Below are 18,629 nucleotides of genomic sequence, written 5' to 3'. Positions count from 1 at the left end.
AATGTAGTAAACAATATTGTTGATGATGCAGCACAAGGAACATAGCCCAGGTCATGCTCTCTTGCCTGTGTCAGCTGTGCAGTGCTAGCAGGAACAAAAAGCAGTTAAAACTTGCTTGTCACTAAAGTCAGCAGCTATGACAGTGAATACAAACGCAGGGCAGATCTGCTGAGTAAGAAGATGCCTTTTTTACATAGTAACTTTTGAGAATAGAACTGTGCTCTAAACAAGCAAAACTCCCATTGAAAACAATAGGGGCCACATTTTTCAAAGTCTGTGTTCACTTCTAAGCATGCACAGATCCTGATTTGTGTGTTTTTGTACTTGTGTGTACAAAGCAGGGACTGGACATATGTGTGCCTTGGAATTTGCAGGCATACAAACTGGGAATGTGTTAATGTATGTGCATCAGTGACACCAATTAGGAGGGGTTGGGGTGCATGTGCCAAACCTACCCACCAAGATTTTAGCACTTGCTCAAAGTTCCAAAGGCTCTGGAGTGGGGTGCATGTCCTGACCACTTTTAATCAGGGGTTCCATACTAAATCAGTATGGCTGCTGACGGAGTGTTGTTCTGGCTGTGTGGTGGCAATGGCACTGAAATTTGACAGATGGAGGAGCAACTGGGCCAAATATGAGTGAGAGGCATTGCAGACTGGCACACGAGGTTGCAACATTACTCAAATTTGGGCTGGCTGCCCCTTTGTCCAGATAGAAGGGTGGCTGGCCTAAATGATGGTGTGACCTGATACATGGGTAGTCTAGTCCTGTACTGCATAGCACAGGGGAGTCCCCTGAGAAAGCAACTGCTGGCAGCACCAGCTCATGCACTGTGTGGGTAAGAGATAGGGGAGACTTCCTGGTCAAGGGAGACCCTGTGTCCCTATGGGGGGTGGGTGGGGGAAGAGAGGGGTCCAGAATTCTCTCTGACCATGGCAAAGAAATATCTGAATTGGTGCCACCGGTGTGTATCATGCACTCTTTTGCAAATTTTGTACTGAGGGTTTAGCCTGAGCAAAGAATTCAGATCACATGCATCGATAGAAATTACAAGTCAAGAGGAATTAAAAACCTCCAGTGATAAATACAGATAACTTTATAACACCTTTTATACAAACTGCCAGTCAAGTACAGCCATGGTAACAAGATTCCCAAATTATATGTTCAGATTGCATTTAAAGAAGTCAGAGTCCCACTCACATATCAACCACAAGCTTACTTCTGCCCCAATGGAGACAACACATTGGAAAACTCATACCTGAAGGGGAAAAATCATTCTGTTACATTAAATGGTCATCAGACAGTGGTTTTGATACTACCCTTGGAATTAGGCTATCATAAACCTTCCTTCTAATTGCACTCTGCTGCAGACTCACTTTCCAGTACTCACTCAAAATACACTCTGTCGCCATGCACATGGGGAAAAACAATTTTCAAAATGAACACAACATTCATTTCTCTGTCAAGAGATAGCAATTCACTAGGAGTACATCTATACTTACGCAGCATATAGAGTACAGACGTTGCATGCCCAGCTAGTACGGATATAAATAGCACTTTGGAGAGTGAGGCGCTGCTTACACAAGTACAGTAGAGTAGGGTTCCCTACACGTCTGAACCTTATGGTAAATACCCTATGCATCCATCTACACAGCCAAGCAGTGCCTCCCACACCTATATAGCTATTTTTAGCAGTGCAGTGTCCTGCTATTTGCTGCCAGAGCCTTTCCCCGCTGACTCCCCACTGATGGAGCCTGTCACTACAAGCATAGATGCAGCGTGCCTTTCACTGCAGCATGTAGTTTCACATACCCTATATATCACTGCAAGTGTAGACAAGGTGTAGAATGCTCATCAGGGCTCCCAACTTCCTTGTGGCCACTGGCTGAGCATTATAAGGCACATCCTTGCACATTCATGAGTCTGAGTAGGCTCTTTGGGGCCTCTTGCATCTACCCCCATGCCCAGAAGGTTCATTATCCCTACCCCCAGCTCTGAGATTTAGGAGGGTCCTCCAACAGCCTTATTAGGCTCCTGAGCTCCTGAATTATCAGAATAGTCTTAGCCGCTGAGGTACTAAAATAGGCTTCTCAGGCCCCACTCTGATAATCCAAAATAGACTTGGATGGGGCAAACAAGCCCTGAAAGACTTGTGGGGATGGGATGGTCCTCAATGAGCTACCTAAGGCACAGAAGCAATATTGGGCCACCAGTAAACCTAAAGTTTGTGTGTGTGGGGGGGGGAGGTCAAGGTGGCCCCTAATGAGCCTCCTAAAGCATGTATTTGTGTTGGTTCCTCAATGACCCTAAGGCTTGTAGGGCTTTATTGGTTGCCTCTGATGCACCTCCTAAAGTTCTGGGGGTTCCCAATGAAACTTCTAAGGTTGTAGGAAGGTATGGAGGTGGCCACAAAGGAGTCTAATGCTCACGGAGTCTGTGTGTGACGGCAGGAGGGTGCAGCAGCAAAAGGCATCCTCAGGCTAGGGCATGAAGTGGGGGCAAGTCCACCTTCTATGGTGTGCTAGACATTTCTCCCTCCTGCTGGCTTTAGGAAAGGGGGGTCTGGGTGAAACCTGGGGACATTGTCCTCTTACTGGATCTCCTGAAGGTCCCAGCCTCCTGCAAGCCTTAGGGGGCTCAACAGGTTTGTCACACCCTCCATCCCCACAAACCTTCTGGTGGAAACAAAATCTCCTTTTCCCATGGACAGGCCTTGTTGGCAATTGGTTCCATTTTGACATCTATCTATGAAAGAAAAAGGGTTTGGAGACTTACTGTTTTGTTTGTTTTTAATGAAGGGTTGATCTCCAGCAGCTATTTCATGCCCTGTACTAAGTTTGCCAGGCCCAATTATCCTCAGAGACATTCCAAATTCAGAAATTAATAACATGGAAAATTGCACTTTTATTAGCTCATCGCCACTTTGCTAGGAGAGTCCGGTAAACTAGATGTTATCTCTTTCTTTTCTGTCCCCACTCCCACCCCTCCTTAAGCTGTGGCAATAATAAAAACATCTTTGATTCTGATGAGTACCTAAATTTTTAGGGTGCCGTAATTCAGGAACCCCATATCTGATTGTCTTCAAGTTTTGCAGAAAAAATTGTACTTTAGACGTAGGCCTAACCTACTAGTTTTGAGGATATGATATGACATTTTTATGGATTTTAAAAGGGAGGGAATAACACTGGTCTTATAATAGTTATTATGTCGTGCTTTTCATCTTATCTCAAAGTGTTTTACAAAGGTGGGAAGCATCATTATCCCCATTTTACAAGTAACGCACCCAGTTGAAACCTAAACTGTGGAATGGCTACTGCCACCCAGAAAGCTAGATTCAATGTAAAGATAACATGGTTCAAACTAGTTTAAAAACTGTTGTTCATAGTGTTTCCTTTCCTTGCTTGATAATGATGAGAACCTCAAAGCTCTGAATGTTAATCGCATTATTAAGGAAAAATGGCATGAGGTAAAACTTGTTTCCTCATTTGTTTTTAAACAAGCCCTTCAAACAACTGTTTAGGACCAACCTGCTCTCTCTCCACGGGGGCAAACGGTGTTCAAATGAAGAGGGGAGAATTCAGATCAGGGTGAGTGAGGTTCGCCGCCCCCCCCTGGTTTTTGAAACGGACACATGGTAATAAAAGAAAAATCCATCATCACTAGAAGGGGAGAGAGACTTTAAAGGCTGCCTTCAAAACTAACCCGGAGATGAGGGAGAGCCATGGGGTCAGCTCTGGCTCGGACGCCCTGGAGATTTACAGCTTGAAACCCCTCTGTGAGCGGGGGACGGGCCGGAAAGAAAAACCCTGAGCTCGCGCCCCGCCTTCCCCACAAAAGCAGCCCGCAGGGGCCCTGGCATCACCCACCGCACCAGGGCTAAGGTGCCCCTGGCAGGAGAGGAGTCGGCGCAGGTTTCCTCGGCTGGCCGCTGACTGCAGCAGCACGCGAGCCACTAGCTCTGACCGCAGCCGCCAGGGCAACTTGCAAGCCTGGCTCCAGGTGCATTGTCCAGCGCCAGAGAGCCCCAGGGTCCCTCCACCGCACGCCTTCCCTCAGGGTCCCTCTTTCCCCTCCTCCCCACGGCCCTGCCCCTCGCCCCTCTCCCAGGCCAATGGAGACTAGATGCAGAAAGTAGAGCCGGGACAGCCGCGCACTCAGGGAGGCTCTGTCCATCCCCTTTCTCCTCCCCTTGTCCATTGATCAGGGGCTCTCTCGCCTCTTGCACTGTGTCCGTGCGCCGGGGCTCGGCCACAGGGAAAGAGTCCCCGGGAGTGGGAATCCGCGGCCGAGGGACGGCTCCGGCTCAGAGCGAGGAGAGGCGAAGACGTTGGGGGCACGCGGGGGGAGCATGCCAGGGAGAGCCCACTAAATGGCGCCTGTTCCCCATCGGATGCTGCTCTGGGCGCTGATCCTCCCCATCCCAGGTGAGTCCAGGCGGGGGCGGGCTGCTTCGGCCACAAACTTTGCAGCGTTAGCCCGGCCTCCGGCTCGTGCATCTCCGCGGCGGGCGGGGAGCCAGCGCCGCCCTGGGGGACCTACCCGCCGGCCGCGGAGCCTGGGCAGCCCCCGGGCGCTGGTGCGGAGAGCAGGGACGGGACCCCGCTCCTCTTTCCCCACCCGGCAGCTGCTCTTAATGGCCGCGCCGCTGCTGTCCAGCCTCCCCGCTCCCGTCCATTGTCCCCCGTGGCCGCCTGCACACCAGGGGTTCCTCGCTGGCCACGAGCCCGAGGGAGAGGAGGGGGCGGCTGCTGCACGGACCTTCCGCAGCCCGGGCATCCCGCGTGGGCAGCGCTCCCAGGGAGCAGGGGGTGGCTGCTCTCCCCGCTCCCCATCTCCATTGTCCCCTCTCCGGTCCAGTGCAGGGCGAGGGGGAGCGATGGAGATGGGGAGCGGGGGCTGCTACTGTCCAGTGCTCCCTGGGCAAGGGGGGTATCCCGCGTGGGGGAGGAGGATTTCTCCGGCCCGGCTCTCTGTGCAGCCAGGAGAGCGGGGGCAGGGGCTGCAGCCGCACGTGGTTTTATTTATATTGTTCCATCGGTGGCTGTGCCGGAGTCCGGCTTCCAGCCGGCCGCCGGGAAAGTTACTGCGCCGGCGGGGGAGAGCCGGGGCAGCTGCCGTTTGCTCCCGTGCAGCCAGTTACCTGCAGCGTGAAGAGGGGCCCAGTCCCGAGAGGGGCCGGGGGTGGGGGATGACTTTCAGCAGCCAAACGGAGCGGTAGAGGTGTCTTTGGGGAAGGCTGGGAGTGAATTCGGGAAGATACGGTGCCGGGGAAGCCGCCAATTGAATCCTTGCACTGGCTGGCCAGGGGCATTTTCATTCACCGCATCTGGGTTAGAGACCGTCCTGCACCTTCTTTTTTAATTGCCAGTGTCTGGCTTTCACTTTCCCAGCTCAGATCTTTGTTAGCATGAGAAAGGGATCAAAGGCGGACCCGTGATTGGAGTCAGAACAGGAGAGGAGGGTGCAGGCGTAATCTGCATAGCCCGGGAGCTGCTATGAAAAGGAGCAGGCAGGAGCTCTCAGATGTGTGCGGACCCTGGGCAAATTGCATGATTGGAGGGTTCCTGGACGTTTATTGATCAGGACCCGAGAAATCAATTGCCAAGGAGTTTCTGCCCTAATCAAGAGCTGCCCATCCAGTGACCCTCCTCCCCAGTCTCTTAGCAGAGAGAACAGATTTTTTTGTTATAAAGTCCCCACGCCTTTATCAGTGGAGGGGAAGCGGGATGGTGTGTGGGGACTCTTCGCTACTTATCAACTTTATCTCGATTTAGGCGTGTGTTGGGGCGGGGTAAGGCTTGGAAAACCTGGTTTCCTCTGCGAAGCGGTTCTTCTAAAGAAATGTGTATTGGTTAATTAAACCACCCCCATTAGACAGTAAGCGATCAATTAGTCACGGGTTTCTGGAACAGTTGGCCATACACACAAGTTGAAATAAAGGTTTGCTAATTCCTGCCTTTCCTCCCCCGCTGGGTACCAGCGGCAAGAATTACCAACTCTGGAAAGTTGCATTGTTTGTATTCTAAATATCTCTGCTGAACTGCAGAAATGAAGCAAACTGGTCATGTTCTCTGACAGCAGAGTTGAAATTTTGTTGCCTCCTAACCACAAGACTCCAAAAAACCACCCCCATAAGTGTCTCCCACTGAAATAGGTGCAGAGGGTCCAGACACTTCTGGGGACATGGGCAGGAACCCTCTAGCTTCCAAAGACAGGGTTTTGCTAATTATTTCTTGTAAAATTAGACTTTTATGACTTACCCTGTTCAAGATCTTTTTGACAAGCTTGTAAAATTAGCAAACAGCTTGTGCTCCCTGATTCCCCTGAAGATGATGCTAATACTTTACCAACAAAAGCTCCACATCTGTATCAGGATTATTTTATTACTGTTTGCAAAAACATCAGATGATGTCCTTAGTGCCTAGATTGGTGGGAATCAGGGAAAGGAGAGATTGATGGGAAAGATAAGTTTGTTTGAATATTCAGATTCCAATTTTTTATGCCGAATCTTGGTTATGATAACATAAATATTTAAAACTCTATTCCTGTTTTCTCATTAACATAATTGCATACCTTTGAAAACAAGGAAGCAAATATTTGTGTAGTTAATTTGGGGCCTGATCCTTTTAGTTCCTCTGAAGTAAAATCTCTGTGTTCTGGGGGAGTAGAACCTGGTACTCCTAGGACACAGATATAATTATCACACCAGTACAATTGTGATATGTTTTGCAAGACTGCTTTATGATGCTTGCATACCTGTACTTACAGACAAAAACGGTTTTCTTTCTCTCAGGAGTATGGTGCTTTAGTGAGCTGTTTTTTGTAAAAGAGCCACAGGATATAACCGTCACAAGGAAGGACCCAGTGATTTTAGATTGCGAGGCCCATGGCGAAGTTCCCATAACGATCACATGGCTGAAAAATGGAGCAAAAGTTTCTGAAAGTGAACGGATCTACACATTATCCAATGGCTCTTTATATATCAGTGAGGTGGAAGGAAAAAGAGGAGAACCATCTGATGAAGGATTTTACCAGTGTTTAGCACTGAACAAATATGGGGCCATTCTCAGTCAAAAAGGTCACCTTACACTAGCAAGTAAGTTCTAGCACTTGAATCTCTTGTTTATCTCGGATACATGTAGCTACCAATTTATTAATCTGTTTCCATATTTGTGGCTTCACTACCCTTAAGACAGCAAAACCCTATATTGTTCTATGTACAAGAGAGGTTAAACAGATATTACCAAAAATAAAACAAATGGATTTAATTTTTGTTAACATCTTTATTTTTTATAACATGTGTGAGATTATAGCCAGATCCTTCCCTGTAACTCCACTGAAGCCAGGAGTTAATTTGACCCTCTATTTGTGGCATTCACTTTGGTAGTCTTGTTTTGGCTTGATCTCTCTTGAGGAGGGTTGACATTCTGTAAAATACACTGGTGATATAAAGTTACCATGTTCTGTTTCAAACTGTTTTTAAGAATTGTTTTACAAACACTACAGTTGTAAGGTTAGAAGTGTTGCCTACAAGTAAGTGAAATGATAAAAAAAAAAAAAAAAAGACAGGCTTTCAGTTGTTGACCAGTTCTTAAGATATCACAAGCCAGAGGAGAACCATAATGTGTGTAAGGTGGGTTTCTAGGGTCTGAGGAGTCCTGAGGGTTGAACTATTGAGGTGAGGCCACACTCAGACACACTCTTATAGCCAGGGAGAACTGGACTGGGTTCCTTCTGGAATTGGTTGATGCTACTCTTTAACTGTCCCAGAGGTCACTGTTGAGTACCGCTAGGAACTACTACTAGGGTCTGAGGGCCAGATTATTGAATGTAGTTAGACTAGGCATCTATCTGCCTCTTTCGATTCCTAAATATCCTTAAAAATCTGCCCCTGAGTGTTCTGTCTTTGCAGTATTCCTAGCCTCTGCTGGTTTGGGGAACAAGAAACCTAGTCTAGGAACTGAACTCGGGTGTTCTGCATGACAATAAAGAGGTCTGCCACTAAGTTATCTGGTTGCTTCCACATTATATATATGTGTGTGTATATATACTATAATCATACAAGTTATATGTACTTTCAAAGAGCATAGAAGAAAGTACATATAAACTTGTATGATTATAGTAAAACCTCTGTTTTTTTCTGTGAAGATAGTCTTAATTTCTCCAGCAGGGTCTTTCTTTGCTCATTTCCACCATGACTTCTGTGTTACTGAAACATCTGTGGCAGCTTCAAATAATTTCAGAACCACACAGTGCTACCTAATTTTAAACTAATTAATACAATCAGTGCAGTACTCCTAGATTAATGTTATTAATTTTAATACTTTTTTTCAGAATATTAAGTATTCAGTTTATTTATACACCCACAAATTCACTGTGCTCTATAATTGTTTTTTAGAAGAGTCAGGAGAAGTGAAGGTTTGTATTAGTTTAATCAGGCCTTTAGGTATTGAAGTGATGATTTTTTGGGTGTGGGGGGTATTTTGACACTAGGGAAGGAATCCTCTTGAGAGGGATTGAACTCCTAGTTCTCTACCCTTGAAAGCAATATCTGTTGTTCCCCACTTCAAAATTCCATTTAAATAAAAAAAATGGATGGATAAGACATTAGCTGGATATTTCTGATAAAATGGTCAGAAGTGAAATAGTGACAGAGTTGAAACTTAAATTTGGTTTTAGCATTTTTATGCATCATTGAGATGAATTGAGACAGTTTGCTTCTCTTAGAGTTATTGTTTCAGGCTGTATTGGCAGATACAGGAAGACCGTGTTGCATTGGTTCACATCTGGAAGTTTGTTTTGTTTTCTTAACAACCTAAAGACCTAACTTTAATAAAGCTTAGATTAATCAGGCAGTGGTAGATCCTGTATCTAGAACTGTAGACTCACAGAAAATCCAGGGCATTGTTTAATACAGGGCACTTCAAGAAGAGTAGTGTGGCATCATTCACCCTGAAAGATATTAGTATAAGATTTCTGGAGTTTCTTGTTGGAGTATGTATTAAGAGAGTATTGAACTTTTGTAAGAAATAGTGGTACTAAATCCCGATGAAACATTACTTCTTCAGAAAGGTAATTTTGTTTGTGATAAATCTTTATTCAAGACTTTAACAAGTGAAAAGTTGTGACTAACTGATTTGAGTTGTGGAATGGCATTCTTGTTTTATTGGTTGTGCTTTCCTCTTTTCTTTGTACTAAAAAAAATTAATGTTCTTCCCTTGAAAAAAAGTGTTTTGTCTAGTTTGTTTAAAGCTTTCCTATTCATTGACAAAACTGGAAGAGATACTGGATTTCATGATCGTTTTTTTTTTAAAAGGCAACTGGGTACAGTGATTGTAATAGGTGTTAGTTGCATATAGATGATTATTTTAAATAATAGTTAAACATGAGGTAATCTTGTGTTGAAATGTGTTCCCTTCATAGTGCAGTCTTAACACTTGAAATGTCAGTCTGTTATTAGCCCATGAAATAAGGTGATAACTGATATAGTTATATTTTGAAACCCATATAATATGGATGCAAAACTGGTTTAAAGCCCCCTTTTCATAAGGATTCTATCTACTAACATGATCTGAATGAATTGCCAGCATTTTGAACTTATGAAAATAAAGTTTTGTGGGGTGTGTGTAGTTTTTCAAATTGTATTTCAGAGGAGTTGTCAGTTGATGTAAAAGCAAATGACTTTATCTTGTGATCAGGGTAAAAAAGGAACTATACATATTAAACAGGTGGAGAATAGGCATTAAATGGGCATTCTTTCTTTGGAGGAAAAAAAAGAAAATGCTGTCTTAGCTACTGGTAGCAGCAGGGTGCAAGGATGTTCTTTTACTTTGCATGGTCATAGCTTTCACCAGCAAGCTTATCTTTTGCTTCAGAAGTGTAATGCTTCGTGTTGCATTTGGAAACCTAAAACTTTAATCTGTCCAAGAGTTTAAGATCTGAACACACAAGGAGATCAGGTCTTGGTTTCTAAAGTTAGGAACTGGAAGCTGAAGGTTGCACTCTAGGCAAGAATTCCATTATTCATGTGCAAATTAAGAATTCACAGGGTTAAAAGGTTAGAAACTGGCCAGGATGAGGTTTACCCTTGTGATAAAGAGCAGATGACCCTCATTCATTGGCCAAAGCTTTCATGTAGCTCCTCTGCAAAGTTAGTGATTGCCATGAATTGTTCTTGAGGAATGCAGAAATTCAAATGTGAGCAGGCCTTTCCTTAAGTGTCACTATGGAGCCTTATCTCATGAGCACATCAGAGCAGGTCTGCAGGGACAAGGTTCCTCCCTAGAGGCCCCAAGGCTTTGCTTTCCTGTTGTTCATCCATGCACAAAAGAATTTGACTAATTTAGTTTTTTCCATAAGATCCCCCTACACACACACTCTCTCTCTCTCTCTCTTTTTTTAAGGATACTCTTGAGTTAAGGTATCAGTTAGGTAAAAATAAATATTATTTTTGGTTGATGTTTGTAGCTACTTCCAGTTTAGGGTAATTGAAGTGTGGGGGAAGGGGAGGAGGAGGTTCCTTCTGCAGCACAATTCTTTGTGAGGCACCATGTGTGGATAAAATGCTAATACCTGAAGATTTAAATAGTTTATTCAAAGTTCAGCCCATCGGTGCTATTCCTAGCAGGATTCCCACTTGCCAAAATACCAAAGCAGTATTATATGGATAACTTCTCAAAACTATTTTTGGTACTTTTGACTGGTTCTCGCTGTAACACAAACCTAGACTGTGTATACTTGCAACGTTAAAATGGGAATAAAATTTCACAGTACAGAGTTGTATGATCTGTCTGAAAATACATCTGTGGCAACAAAGTTAGGCGTGAGATAACGTAGCATTAGGAAAAAGTGGAGGAGGAGGATTGTGTTCTGAAGTCAGTAAAGCTGGCTGTTAAGTAGTGATTGGACAGGATGCTAATTGTTTATTTCCTTTCCACAAAAGGTGGAAATTGAAGTCTTAAGATGGATGGAGGGGGCACATACAGCTGCCTGGAACATTCCAAGATAACCCCTTTTTCTCAGCTTGTAGTCTTTGCTGAATTGATCTTAAATACCCAATTTTAAATTAATGGGAAACAAACACAATTTTCCCACAGTTAATATGTTTGTTTCTATGTTACATGAAAATGAAAGGTTACACAAGCAATAGTTTGACTGAATATTAAACATGTCTTAACATTATGATTTAATTCCTGTGAGCACAACAGTGATCTCATGTTGACTTGGAGCTCATGGGATGCAGATTCTTTTGAACTTATCAGGCTAAACTTTGCGTCAGTGACATAAGTTTAAAAGTTTGATTGCCCACTACAAACAGTGAGGTGGCTGTAACCTCTTATTTACTTCTAGTCACATTACAGTGGGATTAGGTAATGCTGTTTGCCAGTGTTTTTAATGCAACCTTTAGCTTTCAGTTTTTAAATATTTTGACTACGTAAAAGAGCAGTGAGCTGAATTGGTGAATGTGTATCCACACTGAAAACATTTCCTCTGTTGTATAAATTTTGTTTTTATGTGGATTTAGAAAATACTTTTATAAAGGCATTTATGGCAATGCAATTTCATTTTGTGTATCACTTTACATTCAAACTACCTTCAAAATGTTTGCAGAGTTTATTAATATCCTACAAATACTAGTAACAAATCACAAGGAGAAACACATAATGAGGTAGAAGTATAGAAGAAAAGAGATGGTTTTCAACTGAGGTTGTTATAACTGCAGATGGCAGGAGCTCTAGGACAGAACGTCCTGTAATAAGAGTAGTATGAAGGTACTAATCCTGAAACATATTTAGGATTACAGATGGTTTGGCTGACTGTTGTTTTCTTTTTAATTCCACTGTTGCAGACATATTGGTTAGTAGGTTTTCTCAGCATGCATTGCTAGGAGAATACACCTCACTAGAAACAAAAGTGGGTGGTCAGCCCTTGAGATGGTCTGATTTTGATATTTGTGGAGGGAGGAGGAAGTAGAGTTGTCCCAGTGTTTTGCCTCCTGCTAGTGAATTTGGTCATGTGACAGTGGTAAATAATTACAAAGGAGTTTGTTCCTAATAAAAGTTCCTTGATCAGTGTTAGATGAATGAGAACAGTATTATTCCTAAAGCTATACTGTCTGTGACCCTCCCACCCGACTTCACTGTAGAGCTTCATTTTGGAACCTTTCCCAGGAACCTTTCGGAAGCTTTTTTTCCCCGCTGCAACCATTTTAAAGAAATGGTACATCCATTCCTTCAAGTTGAGACATCAGACCAGCACTAATTAGCCTTGTGCACTAGGAAACTTCTTACCCCTTTTTCAGCAATGATTTAGCTGCACTGGTCTTACCAACCACATATGTTCTAGTGTGAACTGAATGCTGGCATTTTTATCAGTGTCCTTGCCAAAAACAGGCAAGGCAATGCCTATTGTAGATGCACTCTTACAGTGTCTTTTTCTTCTGCATCCCCATTGGAGAAGCATGGGTGGTATAGTTGTGTGCATAACTGTCTTCCAAGCAGTTGACCTGGGTTCATTTCCTGGCCAATGCAGTAGTATACCCCCATTGGAAAAATATGGTTTTGGTGAGTTTTCACAACAGTTGAATTTTAATTTTGTGTTAAAATGCTTCAGTTTGGCATTTCTGACTGTCCTTGCTCTCCTTTTCAGCTAGTAAATTCAAGGCTATGTTGTTATGTATTATACATTTAAGGTGATAAAAGTAGTAAATAGTTTTACAGGTTCCTTTTTTAAAGGAGCACTCACTTTTATTGGCAGCTTGCCTAGAAGCTAATAAAATCTTCATGTACCTGAGAAATGTAGCCCAGTACCACTCTTTCCTTGTGCAGTTGCTCAGAGCTATGACTAGAGGGATTCTGTCACTTGCATAAGTTCCATGTGTGACAATTGCCCTAAACTGGAAGACTTTTTATTGCAAAGCAATGCACTGAAGCAAGGGATGGTGCTCTACTTACAATTCCCCCCCTTTGCTTCTTGTAGGAATTGTTGAAAGGGCATTCAGCATGGCTCCCTTTTGTCAGCCAGCTCTGATTATTCTAAAGAAAAGGGTCTCTGAGCAGTTGTTTGCCTAGATACTTGTTGTCACGTCTTCACAATTTAACAGCTGGGCCTATTGATGGAGTGCAGAACAATTTAAAACAATGACAAAAGAGAATCTTCAGGAAAGAGTTTAATTTATTAAGTATTTTAATACAGAAACATGGTGATTTCTCTTGTTGGGAATTTCCTTTTTTAAAAGTATATATGGAATGCCTTCATCTACTACATCTTATCTCTAGAATTTTGGAGATTAATCTTTTGTTTCAGTTTTGTATTGTTTTTGTTATTCCTTCAATAGGCCCAGCTGTTAAATTTGGATTGATTACTTCCAGTCTTTATAACTGGTAATTGCCACCTAAGTGAAAAAGTAATCAACAATGTCAACTCTTAGCATTTTGTTGAGCAAGTGTGGGTTGTATGGTCAGCATTACTTACCAGAGTCAGCCTTTAGTAAGCTCTAAAGGAGCAGCATATCTCAATCATTAAATCTGATCGTCTCTACAACAAAGTTAGGGGAGGGGAAAAAACGGTATTATGTCTGACTGCTTAAAAACCAGCTGATATTTGGAGTCTCTGGGTAGACCTAATAACCTGAACTCAAACTGGAACAACTTTTTGTTTTGCATTACTCATTGCACTCATAATATTCTCACATAATTATACATAACACATGTTTTTTACAAAAGATAAACAGCTGATACATGGAGGAGATGGAGTTGAAACTGCAGCACAACAGGGGGACAATACTTGATTAAAACGATTAGCTTCATCATTCCAACCCTTGCTAATTTATTGTCATTGTGCTTTGTGTCATGTTAGAGAGAAGAAAGCAAACATTTCTAGTGAAGGCTCAGCACTCGTATGAAGTATTTCCGTTACTACTTAAATAGCTTTTATATGTATTGTCTCTTAGTTCTCAACAGTCTTTAAAGACCAAATTCTTAATATCTTATCTAGTGGGGGCAAATTTAAAATAAAAAATTTTTTTTTCTTCTTTTCTTCTTCTGGAAGGTTTACCCATTACCCTCTGTGGTTTTTTACGACATGAACATTTGCAAAGGGAAGATAAATGAAGTGACATCTGGATAATACCATCATTGTGCAGGGTCCTATTTTAAAATGCTTATTCCTCAACTGCCTGACTTTGTTGGGCCTGCTGGGAAGGTATTTTTGACACATTGGTGCAATTGTAACATGGAAGAATCAGATGTGAAAAAAAAATTTTTTTGAATGCACATAAGATCTGCCTTGTACTTATTAAGATTATTTAGATGATTCTTGCTATAGCAATCTAAAAATGTTAGAATCTGAGATCTTAGTGTTAATGGGAAACAATTCCAAGGTGACTTTTAGCCTTTTTAGGTCGGTAGTGAAAAACATTCTTGTCCTGCACAACATTTAAAAACTCCTGCCTAGTAGTCCTCCTCCTATCTCCGGTACATTTATTCTCCAGTCTTATTTGGTAGACCATAAATAATATGAAACAACATACCTTTTAGAATTAATTCATTCATTTTGGGAACAATTAACAATTGCAGAGTCACACTGATTTTGATCTTTTTTGGTGGGGTGAGTGGGAAAGATGTGGCACTATAAGTTTAGAATGTTCCATAAAAAGTGGAAAAGGCAAAACCACTCTCTGAGAGTCCATCTATGCAGGTCAGATTGCAGGTTCGGGACCTAAACTGGTAGGAACATAGAGCATGTTTTGCTAGACCAGTGGCCTCCAATCTTTTTACGCACAAGATCACTTTTTGAATTTTAAGTGCAACGCAGGAACTACCCTGCTCCTTCCCCGAGGTCCCGATGCTCACTCCATCCTCCATCCCTCTGTCACTCGCTATCCCCCACCCTCACTCACTCTCACGAGGCTGGGGCAGGGAGTTGGAGTACGGGAGGGGGTGTGGGCTCTGGGTTGGGGCTGAGGGGTTCGGAGTGTGGAAGGGGGCTCTGGACTGAGCGTAGGGCAGGAAGTTGAGCTGCTGGAGGGGGCTTGAGGCTGGGGCAGGGGCTTGAAGTGCAGGAAGGGATTCAGGGTGCAGGAAAGGGTATGGGGAGCTGGCTCTGGGAGAGACCTCAGGGCTGAGATTTGGGTGTGGGCTCCCGCCGGTCGGTGGCACAGCGGGGCTGAGGCAGGCTCCCTGCCTGCCCCAGCCCCACACCGCTCCCGGAAGTGGCCAGCATGCCCCTGTGGTTCCTGGGTGGGAGCATGTGGCTCTGGACGCTGCTCCTGCCTGCAAGCACCACCTCCGCAACTCCGATTGGCCGTAGTTCCCCATTCCCGGCCAATGGAAGCTGCAGGGGCAGTGCTTGCAGGCAGGATCAGCGCATGGAGACCCCTGCACCCCCACCCCTGAGGCCGCGGGAGCGTGCTGGCTGCTTCCGGGAGCAGCATGGGTCTGGGGCAGGGAGTCTGCCTTAGCCCTGCTGTGCCGCTGGACTTTTAGCGGCTGGAGATCGTGATTGACTGGCAGAGGCTCCAGGATCGACCCGTCGATCACGATCTACGGGTTGGTGACCACTGTGCTAAGCATCTAAGGTCTGTTTTTTCAAATGTGCTGCTTCCTCCATGCTACCAACTTCAAATTTGACTGTATGCTCCAGGGTGCATGTGGAATAAAATTTAAATCTGTGATCTATTTATTACTTAAATAGATATTTTTGTGTGTTGAGTTTTCAAATATGCATTTTTTCCCCCTGTTCAATCCACAGTAGCACATTTTGTTTTGAACTGGCATGGTTCAGGACACTACAGATTCTTTGGAGTCTCTATATTCTAGTTATGTAGTAAGGAGGAAAGTTTCGAGTATTAAAAATACATCTTTCCCTATATTTCTAACACACATACAAATAGTAATCCACCTGTAACTTTGGTGGGTGCGTGGCAGCTGAGATGGAGAGGTTGAAGGATAATACAGGTCTGAGTCTATAAGACGGAGAATGTCTTTTTGTAGATAGTAGAACCATCAGGGAGTTAGCGGTTACATGCATCCTTCCACCTTATGCTAACATTAGCAGTGGCACTAAAGGCCCTCTTGATTACTAGATGTCAAGATGGCAGAAGGGTGCATGGAGAGATGGGGCATCGAAAGTTAGTATATTCTAAAATGAATGGAAAAGAAGAGACTAGATCTTGTAGTGAATGCTGAACATTACATTTAATCTGTTCTAAAATATTGACAGTAATAATCTGAAACCCACAAACATGCAATTTGACAATCCTTCGAAGGCTTGCTGCATGTGAATAACTTTCTTTATGATAAATTTCAGTGAGAAAAGATATAATTTTCTTATGCTGCCATCTCTGCTGCTCACTTCAGCCAATAAGAATTAGGAAACCTTTTCTATAGATATACTGACCAAAAATGTACCTTAGAAAAACCTTTCCTTCAAAAAACAAAATTGTAAAACAGGGGTCGGCAACGTTCGGCACGTGGCTCGCCAGGGTAAGCACCCTGGCGGGCCGGGCCAGTTTTATTTACCTGCTGACATGGCAGGTTCGGCCGATCGCGGCCCCCACTGGCCGCGGTTCACCGTCCCGGGCCAGCACATCGCTCGCCCGCGCCGCTTCTCGCCGCCCCCATTGGCCCAGGACGGCGAACTGCGGCGAGTGGGGGGCAGCGATCGGCCGAACCTGCTGCGTCAGCAGGTAAATAAAACTGGCCCGGCCCGCCAGGGTGCTTACCCTGGCGAGCCGCGTGCCGAACGTTGCTGACCCCTGCTGTAGAACTTTGCAATTATGCTTTAATTGTTATGATAATCAATTGCTAAGCACATTCCTTGTTCACAGTGGGATCAAGACCATGTTAGCTACAGCTATGTTTAAATATGATTGTCCCTAGTAGGGTTCTGGTATAATTTCTCTGAGCAATGTGGAGCAGGATTTTGTTGGTGGTGAAATCTGGTGAAAAGGATGCACTACACTAGTAGGGAAGGTGTCTTTGCTGTGACTTGGCTGCTTACCACAATTGTTGCGGGACAGGGGGGGAAATCCCTGTTCATATTGGGCATTGAAACTAGGTTAGAACACTGAATTCAAGCCTGGTTGTAGCAAGGTTCTGATCTCAGTGTGGATATGACCATTATCATTTCTCTGACTCTATTTTAGGTCAAGAACCTCTGCACCAAGACTCTAAGTCAGGAAAGCCCTGAAGCACATGCTTAAGTCTGTTCCTGTTGAGGACATGTCTTAAAAATAAATAAAAGAATAAACTTTTAAATCGTGTGCTTAACTGCTGTCCCAAATAGGGATGCTTTTCTGAATCTTAGCTTAAATCTGACACTGCTGTTCAGATATTTTATCTACATTTAAAAATCCTGAACAAAGTGTGCCCAGAATGGATAGAGGTGTTTAACTCTAATTACAATTTGTACTAATTGGCATAATGCTGCAAAAACAGAGAATGTTAACCAGTTTGATACAGTTTAAACCACATTTCTGAGTCCAATATACTCACTTCATTGCACTAAGTTGTGGTCTCCACGCTGTGGGGTGCACCCCCCTAGGGGGGCATGGAAGACCTTGGTTGGGGGGAGCGGTAGCAGCCCCCATGGGGGTTGGGGAAGGAGCGCCGCCCAGCTTCGCTCTGCCCCGAGCCGTGGCCCCACTCCCGGCCCCAACTGCAGTTCCTGGAGGAGGGTGGGGCGTGGACAGATTCCATTACGGGTAAGGGTGGGCGTGATGAAAAAAGTTTGGGGACCACTGCGGTAAGTACTAGAATTGTGATTTTGATATTAATGACAGTAAGACTTTGTGTTGAGAAGATGGTTGTTAATCTGAGGAACTGCAGTGTCATTTTCAAAGTGTGTGAGTGTTTTTCTCCCCCCGCCCCCCCCCCATGAAAGACAGTTTTGAAAGAAATAATCAGTCTGATTGGCCAGAGGGAAGGAATATACCAAAGTTATTACAAGCATTGAACATGTCATCTGGTGTCCTTTTAATATATAGCTAGAGGGCAGTTAAACTAATTCATAGGAGACTGTGATATGTATCTTTATACACTCTGATGGGGGAATGTGAAAGCTGAAAGGGATTACATGGATAGAAGCAGCTTTATAACTCCTGATTGATTTTCAGTGTCTTCAGATTAGATTCCTTTGCACATTGATTAATTACATTTGTTTTCATTTCGGGAAAAGTAATTCTGTGTGTCAGAACTTTTCTCATGCAAGAATAACACATTTTTGTTAATTTCATTGGCAAATGGATAGAATTATCAGAGATAAATTAGTTGATTTTCTATTAATTCTTTTACTAAGAACCTGGCATCTAGTCTTTTCAGTTCAACAAACAGGGTGCTTCTTAGTAGACACATCACTGAAGAGAGAGCTGCAGCTCATTTACAGCCTTGTGTGACTTCACTATTCAGATCTGCCAAAGATTTTGCTCCTCAGGCAAAGAGAGTTTAGATTTTGATTCCAGGTTCACCTTTGACCATGTGGGACTGAGTAGTACCTGAAGAACTGGGAAGAGAAAAACAACTTGCCTTTATTTCTTAAATCTCCTTAAGCCTCGAGGCAGTATTGAGCAAGTATGAGGTGTGAGTGGTCAGCCCTGTGTTCTCCAGCATTGCCTATATGGGGACTCTCCA

The 18,629-nt window shown here is 43.8% G+C and overlaps 1 protein-coding gene across 2 annotated transcripts in view; it reads left to right on the top strand.

Moving 5' to 3' along the window:
• Nucleotides 1–3,762: 3,762 nt before the first annotated feature.
• Nucleotides 3,763–18,629, top strand: part of PRTG (protogenin) — a 123,558-nt gene continuing 108,691 nt past the window's right edge. Inside the window, exons 1-2 of one of the 2 annotated variants that reach the window (XM_008164102.4) lie at nucleotides 3,771–4,424; nucleotides 6,794–7,096. In XM_008164102.4, the coding sequence (XP_008162324.2) occupies nucleotides 4,370–4,424; nucleotides 6,794–7,096 (358 nt within the window). In that variant the 5' untranslated portion in view covers nucleotides 3,771–4,369. Of the gene's footprint in view, nucleotides 4,425–6,793; nucleotides 7,097–18,629 lie in introns of both variants that reach the window. The other variant, XM_024101849.3, reaches the window with a different exon arrangement.

The sequence above is a fragment of the Chrysemys picta genome, chromosome 10 (assembly GCF_011386835.1).
Source record: "Chrysemys picta bellii isolate R12L10 chromosome 10, ASM1138683v2, whole genome shotgun sequence".
In the NCBI taxonomy this organism is placed as follows: Eukaryota; Metazoa; Chordata; order Testudines; family Emydidae; genus Chrysemys; species Chrysemys picta.
The sequence above is the reverse complement of the archived record's forward strand: the minus strand, read 5'-3'. Positions and strand labels throughout refer to the sequence as shown.